At 40.2% G+C, this 9,961-nt stretch overlaps 1 protein-coding gene across 2 annotated transcripts; it reads right to left on the bottom strand.

The window, feature by feature from the left end:
- Positions 1-392: 392 nt before the first annotated feature.
- Positions 393-6,283, bottom strand: lipg (lipase, endothelial). 2 transcript variants are annotated; one of them, XM_053324696.1, is made up of 10 exons: positions 5,828-6,278; positions 4,508-4,698; positions 4,020-4,199; positions 3,066-3,177; positions 2,766-2,984; positions 2,395-2,637; positions 2,121-2,241; positions 1,492-1,719; positions 1,283-1,387; positions 393-1,147 (listed from the first exon to the last, which is right to left on the bottom strand). In XM_053324696.1, exons 1-10 carry the CDS (start codon positions 5,916-5,918, stop codon positions 1,135-1,137), a joined length of 1,503 nt encoding a protein of 500 aa, XP_053180671.1. In that variant the 5' UTR covers positions 5,919-6,278; the 3' UTR covers positions 393-1,134. The 2 variants fall into 2 exon arrangements, with proteins under 2 accessions (XP_053180671.1, XP_053180670.1); XM_053324695.1 differs by lacking the exon at positions 393-1,147 and having other exon boundaries at positions 1,267-1,387; positions 5,828-6,283.
- Between the last annotated feature and the right edge of the window lie 3,678 nt (positions 6,284-9,961).

Genomic DNA, 9,961 nt, shown 5'->3' with positions numbered 1-9,961 from the left:
AAGAATGACATTAATGTACCTCATGTTTTCTTTACAGTCACTTCTCTTGTCAGGGGTTGGATAAAACTAGTCTGCTTGGTTGACACTCTAAAGACCCATTTCAAAGAAATGATTTACGAGCTCTGCTTAAAGCAAAGTCACACCTCAATTTTTTTTCTCAGTTTCAAATCTTGCTATTGTGCATACCGACTCACAGCCATGGCTTACTGGAGACTTAAATATAGAGAGGAGCTATCCTCTAGCTGTGAAAAAGGCCCGCTGATGTTGACCCATAACACTCTTCTGTGTAGATGCGCAGATGTTTTGTGGATCTTCAAAGTAACTAAAATGTCATGATCACAATAAAAGCAGCAAAGAGATCTTGCAACATATACAATGAAAATGGCAAAAGATTACTACAAATAACAGGTGAATTTATTTTGTCCAAAAAGTTATTTACATTATGTACACATGAACACACACCCCAAAAAGAGCCACATACAGTAACAGTAACACTATGCACAGAACCAGAAAAGATCATGTGCAATGAGATCAGATTTCTCCTTCAGTTATACAGTGTATCAGTAATCTCACTCAGCAGAAAGGCACACATATTGGTCACAGACACAAACAATCACCCACACAATATACATAACATACGCACACACAAACACACACAAGTACTGCATCCAGAAGAAATACAACATATGCTTCATAATGGGATGTGCTCTGATAAATAATGTTGGTCTTGCAGTGCTTCCATTTTTTCATAAATAAAAAAAGAATATTTTAAAAATGTACAGTACAGCGACTACAATTGCTGGTGTATGTCCATCGACACAGATTTATATTCTACTTCACACAAAGGAAAGTTCTGTAACTCCTCCGGCAATCTTGTTCATACTGCCCAAACTTCCAGCCTGCACGCCGTTGTCCTCTTGTCACTGGACAGAGACCTCAGAGTCCTTGTTTCCAGAATCCAATGGAAACCATCCAGGTGCAGTTCAGAGTCCGAGACCTCAAGCCCCTCCCACCGTGCGCTGATCAATCATCCTCCTACGAAAAGTGCTCAAATAAAGAGAAAGCAGTGCTTCTCACTTAGCCATGTTGGGTCCCCATGGTGACGGTGCATTAGTTGTTGGAAGTGCTGAGTTGTTACATTGGTATCCTGTTGATCAAAAACAGTAATTTGGTAAGAATAAAAGACACACACACACACACAATACTGCAGCTCTTTCTTAAATTTACATTATAATCAAACGTCATTTCATAGATTTATCCAGCATTTCATAATGTTTTGTACCTTTTTCTTGGTTTCACTTCCCAGCCATCACGACATTTCACAAACGTTATCGATTCCCCTGGAGAAATATCGGTTTTGGAAGGGTCTTGGGCACAGAAGGTAAACCTATGATAACAAAATAAAAATAAATACAAACTTAGCCTTTAAACAAAAAAAAAACAAAAAAAAAAAAAAAAGTGCAGTGACTACTCAGCAGCTCCCCTACTTACTTCTTCTGTGTTTCTCCAGCTTTCACACGAATCCGACGGACTGCCAGCACAGGTTTCGGAGGCTTTGAGTTCCAGGCCCAGAACGACTTCTTAATGTTCTTCCAGACAGAATTCCAGGAGTCAGCTTCTCCTTCCCAGCTGAGACGGATCTTCAGCAGGTCACCGATCTCCTCCTCAGTAAACACCAAGAAGGTGTTGGTCATGTTCAGACCGACAGTGTCCTCAACACTAGACAAACAGAGGGGAGAATCAGGGTAAGATGGACATCCTAGTAGACGTTTGTTTAAGTCATTTATTCTGCATGACTTAACAGAAAATAGTGACTGAGCTGCACCAACATTTCTAGATAAAGCCGTCTATAAAATTGTTCTGTGAAATTAGCAACTCTGGAAACTTGATCTGAAAGTTATAAAAAGGAGTTCCCTTCCCAGACTGAGCTTGCTCTACGTCACAAATCTGTAATATGTCTGTGCAGACTTTCACACCAGTCCAACACCACAGGCAGTGCAGCTGGCAGGTTGTACAGAAATGAGGACAGTGACCAAGACAGTGCACAGTGTTTTAGGCATAGTCATGCTGAGGTGTTGTGAGAAACAATGCTTTTGCAAGTATTTAGATTTTGTACTTACACATCAACAAATATGCCGTTTGTATCATTATGGGCGCCGTACAACTTGACATAGAAGGTGGGATCTGCATTGTCTGCCTGTTTCCTGTTGAACACGTGCATCTTCATCTGGTAGTGGTATCCTTAAAATAATAATACAAATAATATTAAAACCATAGTAGAGTTGTCTATGGTAGTAGTTTATAGTGGCAAGTGGAATCATAACACAAGTGAGAAATGCCATAAGGATACCGATAAAACTAACTGTAGGTTAAAAGCCTCACGTCCTTACTCACCTCCAAAGGGAGTGTCAGCACGTGTCTTCAGGTACATTTTACTGTTACGCCTCTTGCGCATCTTTCTGGCGTTGTAGCCGATGTTGTTGCAGCGGTTTTTGCGGCAGCTGAGGCAGATTCCCTTCTTAAAGCGATCCGGCCCAGTGCACTGGAAGGCGAAGCTCATGTGCTCCTTATTCATCAGAGAGTCCACGAACAAGTGCACTGCTCGCTCATGCTCACACTTCATCACTTCCATGAAATCTGAAGAAATTGAAGAGGGTTAGATAAACAACAATTGATAGGGACTATAAGTTTATACTACAGAGCAAAACTGTTCATCTGGACAGCTGAAGCCAAATAAACAAAAGACATTTTTATAAAGCACTTACTTCCAGCTACTGCCAGCACGTCACCCAGTGCACAGCCGGGCTGCACTTCGCCACCATTGGGGTAGATATCAATGTCCCCAATTGGCTGTTGGATCCCAATGCTCACACCCAAGGCCTCTCTTGTGTAAGTATGCAGCACGTCCACGAAGTCAGCATCATCTGGAGAGAGGCGCCTCTGTTCCTCTACTCCCTCAAACATTGGCCCTGCTGGGTCTAGGCCTAAATTAAAGTTAGACAGAAGATTAGGCAATTCAAGTAGCAATTTTTTGGCCGTTTTTTGCAGATTCTCACTGAATTTACCTGTAATTCTGCCGATGGTCCCTTGTACAAATGTTCCTGCATAGCCTGCTACATGCGCGCCTAAACTGTAGCCAATCAGGTGCACATTCTGCAAAGGCAGCTGCTGCTCATCCTGTTAAGACAAAAAAAGTTGCATCAGCAGCTGCTACCATGAACACTAACCAATACTGAACAAATCTTGGATTTCAGCCAGTGATGATCAGTCGTGCCTGCAACCGAGCCAAGCTCAGTTAACTCGAGCACAATCTACTGACAGTCCCTTCCATGCAACAGCGCCTCCACCATCTGTCTCAGTTCGTCTCCATGAAATACTCTTTGTCTGCATTTACAACTAAGTGGCAGGATGCCTGAATCTCTCCTCATTCAACATTAGTGCACTGGTCAGATTTTGTAACAGACACAGATCTCAGAGTACTGAAGGAACAAAATATAAAATATTCTCAAGTGTGAAGAAAACAAACAGGAAATGTGAATGGTTAGGAGTTCCAAAACTATCCATAATTAGCTCGCCAGTTTTACTTCTGCGACAGGTTTCCATGCTCTCCCAGGCTATCATCTCTTCAAACAATGCAATCTAAAGCCTGAACATGGGCAGGTTTTGAGGATTTAGTATTTAGCTGTTCCCCTGTCACTCAACCTCAGTAAACTTCACTGTCAAGTTAGCCAGGTCACACACACACTAACATCACTAATCATTCACTCAAGGCATCACAAAACATCTAAGAGAGTCATTTGTATATCTGCCCTAAATACTTTAGACACCTTGCCTTTCCCACCAAGCAAGTCAGCAATGCATTAAACATGCTTGTGAGAGGTTTCTGTGGTACTCATGGGTTTTTTTTTAACTTCACTTGTGGTTTTACTGCAAGTGAAGGGAAATTATATTTGAAGTTTCAGTTCCACAAATGCACTCAAACATGATTCATATTCGGAACAATTCGACTACACACACACCTGAAGCCAGTTGAGCATGGCGGCAATGTCAAGGCCAACGGTATGAGTGTAGTTCACCGCATCAGGGTAGAGCTGTTGAGCCATTGATAACCAGTCAACGATCACCACATTGGCCTCGTTTTCACGCTGCATGACTGCTGAGACCAGTTTGTGCATCCAGCTTTCAAACATCCCGCTCATCTAAAAAGGAAAGAAGAGAAAAGGGACAACAGGTCAGTCGGTGAGTCAGTAAGTCTGTCATTCATTCATTCATTCAGATTAACTACTTTAACCTGGTGACCTCTGTGACTCTCACACAGTAATGTCACATTCCATCAATCAAAGCACTCTGGATGGAGGGATGAATTCATCAACCTAAACACACAAGCTTCCTTCACTCTGGTAGAAGTGAGGCTGCATCTTGTCAAGAATGACCCACATAGAAAGAGTGGGAAATTGCAAATAGATGTGGGTGATCTTAAAAAAAAAATGTGTGTGCTCATTTGTACCGTCCAGCCGTGGATGATGAAGATGGTCTTGGCTGTGGAGTTGAAGCCACACTCCTGTAGACACTCCTTCTTGCCAGTCTTCAGACTGCAGCCCTCCTGGTCCAGATCTAAAGTTTTTCTCATGCTGTACTTAACCGTTCCAGCGAGAGACTTGCTCTCTGTTGACATTTCATCCAATCCACTGTCTGCGCCTAAGAGGAAAATAACATGGGATATTAGACATAATAGAAGGAAATCTGATTAAATCCATGTCTTATGTCTTCCTTAAACCTATAATAGGAAAATGAACACTAATCTCAAGTCAATTGTTTCCATTTCGAACACATGATTCAGAGACCATCCAGCCAATCACCCTTCAAAACTGCAGGGAGTGGCTGAGACAGCCAATCAATTGCCTATGCTACAAACATCTGCTACAATAATGCCGGTTGGGTACGAGTTACACCGAAGATGCAGGCGCTTAGCCAAACCACCCCTCTCTTCTTTCATTTCATCCTCTTTTTTCACACAGCTGCAGACACAGCTTGTATAATTATATCTGACGTTAACACACTCTGCTCTTAACCCTGAAGCTAAAATTAAAGCGTTTGTATGAAGCATTTGGAAGTATTTAGAGGATGCTGATATTTTATCCAGGAGGTTAATAAGAGTCATTTAATTACGAGTATGTTGCCAATTAGGAAGCGTATTTTAAGAATACACAGCCTGAGTTGTTGTTTTTTTCCTTTTCGTAAAAGCATTGCTGTATTTGTATTTTTGGATAAATTGGTTAAACCAATCTGGATGAGTCCCGTGGCGCACAGCTGAAACGTCACATCTGAATTTAAATGAACTCAACACCCTTTGGTGATGGGCCACACAGACCAAAATGACTTCAGCTGGGTAGTAAAAAAAGGCTCGTAAGCGGTCCATGGTAAAACGCGGATTCAGCAGAACATCTTTCCAAATAGTCCACACAGACGTGGCGTTGTGTGTCTTCCACTTGAAGACTCCGGTTGCCTGCTCTCCCAAAAAAGGACACGTAGACCTCGTCTTTTGAATCCATCCCCGTTTTTCTGGCTCACTCTGCTTGCCACACTCGCTTGTATTTGTAGCTCAATTAAACTAATAGCCTAAAAAAATTCAAATGAGTCAAGCGAATGTGTCTGGCACTGGCTGTTTAAGCTTCTTATTTATAAAAAATAATCATTCATAGATTTTCAGAGGCGCATTTCCCCCTGATTTACATGTGTGCTTTTAGATTTTGACACTTCCTTGTGAGGCTGGGAAATAAATTAATTATAGAAATGAATGAACAATAGACACAAAGCCATTTCTTACCTTCGAGGACAGCATTGTCTCCAAGAGCAGACGAGAAGAGCGCAGCAGCACATTGTAGGAAAATCCATAGTAAAAGGGTTTTATGATTCATTTCTCAGTCACAGACGGGTGTAGAGGAAATAAAAACGTCCTGAGAATATAAAATGTCTTTCTGCTGTGCCGGTAGTAGGCGCGAAAGGTAAATGAATGAGTGAGTCTAGAGCCGGTGGTGCGTTTTTGGTGCGCTCCCGTGTAAGCGCCGCTCAAGAAATGTATTAACTTGCATCAAGTGTCTCATTAGAGTTTTAAATAGTTTTTCCTTTTCAGTCATCTGATCATCGGCTGATCTATCGTGGCTCTTATTGGTCAAGCCCCCATTTGTTTACGTTGAAAGGCGTGGCAAAGTTGAATGAAGTCGTAGTAGGCTTCTCACGTTGCGCGTTAACCCCTGTGGGATGTGTACTACTGACGCAAGCCTTCAGAAAACGTCTCAAGTAAGTAGCTCAGTGTTGCCATGAGGGTCGTGTCTCCATATCTTTGTTACCCAACCTAACTCAAACAATGTGTAAAAATAGTCATCAAACAGTCAATACGCCTACGAGACACACTGGCAAGAGGAGGCGCTTCTAGAGGAGGCAGGACTGGTGTGAAGACTGCTCTGTTTTATGACATGTTTTACATTACAGTCTGATATAAACAATAAAAAAAACTCCCTTTGCTCATTATCATACGTGGGAAACCCACAATCCCTCTCTGCACTTCCATGGGAATATTTAAAAGGCTCCGACCCGTGTGTGGGGGGATGGCGAGTCTCCCTCCTCACTGAAAGACTCGTCCCCTCCGCCTGGCGCGCTGCCAAACCATCGGCTTAGCTCACCGACCAGTTTCAATTGATGAGGCGAAGAATGGGCGCACTCACGCAAGGGGTCTTTGCTACAATAACACCACTGTCTTGTGTATACATACATCAGCCCTCACTGCCCAGCAGGAAGTGTCACCTGCCACACCAGCAGCCCCTGGTACCTTGATTGTAAACATCCTTTGCCTCTTCGAAAACAAAGGTCATGCTGCTGGTTTCAGTGTGCAGTGGGTCAGTGGGTTTAAGGATCACTGCAAGCTCCACACGCCTTTAATACATTTGCATATTCAAAGTTTCTACATATTCAAAGTTTCTTCATATCCTTCATCACAGTCTGAATTCTGAGTTATTTCTCAAGTGGATCAGCCGGAAAACCAGACAGATCTTGCTCAACCATGTCACGTTTCTCTTCTCTTTATTATGGACAAAGTCTTGATCTTTTGTAAATAATAATTATAATATTTGTCAAATCAATCAGACCTCTTGGGGTGTCACTGTGACTTGGACTCACTTGGCTGGAAAATGAGCATTTTTATATATAGCTTCTCTTTAAAATCCAGCATTAATGAGATTAAATATCTCTGATGATCAAAGTGAGGCATTGCGTGATACGAGAGCATCCAGAATAACTCATTCCTGTTTTTAGCACAGGGTCAAGAATCCATGTATTAATAACCATATGGTTTTGATAGTGTAGCAGAAGGTGTGAGATCAAATGATGAGATGATGCAATGTAGCGTAAAATCCATCCTGCTCACTCACTCTTATAGAAACGGTTCCTTCACAGATGTTAGATCTGGATCTGAAGAGCAGATATGACGACACCGCACTGTGCCAGGACTCAAACTTAAATAAAATAAACGTATACTTGCAGGTTAAACTCACTGGTTGACAGCCTGGCATATAGATGAAGGTATGACATGATGCCAGATGTTGCAGCTGTTGTGGAAGACGCAAAGGCCTGAACAACTGATTCAAATCAATCATCTTTCTTGCTTCCCCAAATTACATAATTACTTTATTCCATGCAAATTATTTAATGGGCGGAAAGCCCAATTGCGTCAAATGCAAAATTCATCCAGTTAGTCATTTCCTTTTAATAATAGCTCATAAGCTCTCAGGGGGACTGACACTAGAGTTTCTTCATGCATTTTGTGTTTTTCAGGGGCATGAGGGGAAAAGTCATGGGTTGGTTCATCACATCTATCTGATATCTGTGCCAACTTGGAGACTTTCCAATTGACTTGCATGTTGTTGAACTAATGGGAGAAACCAGAGCATAGGCAAGACAAATTACAAACTAGTGACCATGAGACAGAGTACCACAGAGGACATTCAATGTGACAGTCATGATGGAATTCTTTAGAAAATACAGCATATGTATACAGATTTTAAAAATCCTATTTTCAAAATAGCTTTAACAAGACATATCCTTATTTTGTCAGGGGAAAAAATCACTTTGTAACTATATTTTCCTTCATTAGACTTAGATTCTGTTTTGAGACCAACATATTTTTAGCTTGACAGTGTTTTAAATTTAGTCCCAACCCTCTTTAATATGTCTTTGTTATCTTAATGTCAGAGTGATGAGAAAAAGATCCCCACTGAAAGACAAAGCTCTCTTTTTGGTCTGATGGCTGACGCTGACACTTTTATTGACGTAAAACTTTAAGGCCTTTTTCATGTAATGTCATTATTTCCATCCTCGGCCCATACCTCAGCCAGCTGGATGGCACTATGCTGACCTTTCCTGATTTTGCCCTACAAGGTCTGTCTGACAGGACCCAACAATGAGGTGCTGTGAAATATTAAAATACTCAATTAGACCTGCAAAAGGCTGCTCAGCGGAAAGAGCTGATTTTAGACTATAAAGAGCTTATGTAGTGTAACCTTGCTCTGATTCATTCCTGGAGTTATTGTCCAAAAAATTCAGGTATGAACCATGAAGCCAGAACAGAAGGACACACACAAAGGTTTTGGATGGTCTATAATTCTTGTTTAAAACTCACTGCAAAATTGTCTATGATCCCATAACTTTTCCAGCATTTAGCTTTAGTTACTTTAACTCTATTATTGTTTTACATTAATCATCATCACATCATGATTATCTGGGAACTATCTAGTAACCATATTTGTTCTTATTGCAAAAATACATCAAGTCAAGGTGAGAAATTTGCAAAGCTGATTGGTTCCACAAAGAGGAAGGAGTGCTGCAATACAAGCTTTCTTGAGATGCTCTATTTTGTTTCACATAGTTTTGTATTTGTTTTATTAGGGGTGAACAGCTTCTGCTTTCACTTTTTTTGCTACGTGCAAGCCAAGCGGTGAGATAGTCCAAAGTTTAACACAATTTCACATTTGTATTATTTGTTTAACCCTGTGTTTGTTATAAGAGTACCAGGATTTAGTTTGGACTTTATTACTCTGTAAATTAGGACATTCAGGTATTCCCCCAGTGCTCTTTGCCACACTTAGAACAGCAATAGTAGCACATTGCTGTAATTATTATTTGTTAAATATTATTTTACATTGTCAGGAGAAAAGAAAGGAGAGCTTTTGACTCAAGTTGATGCTTAAAGTAAGTTTAACAGGTAATGGGCATCAAATTTATAGTATGTAGATTTCTGCTATTCATTATTATTGTTAGATATTATTATACAGCTATGATGTGGTGCAATTAGATGTGACATGTTTAATACAGTCGTTGATTTAAGAAGAATAACATGTTTCTATAACAGCACATTTGTCAAGGCCAAACAACAACAAAAGTTAGTTTTATTCTATTTAAGAGTAAAGGTTGTATATTTGGATATTTATACATTTTGGATTTGTTTTAATTAGTGAGAAATAGGAGTTGTCATTTTAAGGATTTTAACAAAATAACTGAACTTTTTTGTGTGATATCACAGATTATTTAAAGTAGACTATTAAATACACATCGTAAACCTTGCATACTGTTCAGGGTCAAATTTGACCCTTTTTTGTTTGTTTTTTACATTTGACAACTGTAAAAACACCACGTGCCCCTTTTTTTAGCCAGACTTTTCCTAATGTGACCCACAGTATACCAAAATATAGACAAAATATATTATTTTATTTTTGTGCAGCTGATACACATTTTCATATATGCAAATGTACAAATTTGACCTGTGTTTATTTAAAAAAATAAATAAATAATAAAAATCAGCATTGTATTTATCAAATTCTATCAAATGTTCTCCTGGACCATAAAATAGTGATTGTGAATGTACCGCCCCCACATCTGGAGTGTTTTATATTATCTATTTCATCACACA

This window comes from Scomber japonicus, chromosome 9 (genome assembly GCF_027409825.1).
Source record: "Scomber japonicus isolate fScoJap1 chromosome 9, fScoJap1.pri, whole genome shotgun sequence".
Lineage (NCBI taxonomy): Eukaryota > Metazoa > Chordata > Actinopteri > Scombriformes > Scombridae > Scomber > Scomber japonicus.
This window is presented reverse-complemented; position numbering and strand designations above follow the sequence as displayed.

Bases quoted from the DNA above. Each gene is read 5' to 3' on its own strand.
- lipg (XM_053324695.1), bottom strand. From the start codon at position 5,918: ATGAATCATAAAACCCTTTTACTATGGATTTTCCTACAATGTGCTGCT. The intron at 3,178-4,019 runs GTGTGTGTGTAG...TTGTCTTAACAG, and splicing joins CCATGCTCAACTGGCTTCAG to GATGAGCAGCAGCTGCCTTT. The intron at 1,720-2,120 runs GTAAGTACAAAA...CTGTTTGTCTAG, and splicing joins AACGGCATATTTGTTGATGT to TGTTGAGGACACTGTCGGTC.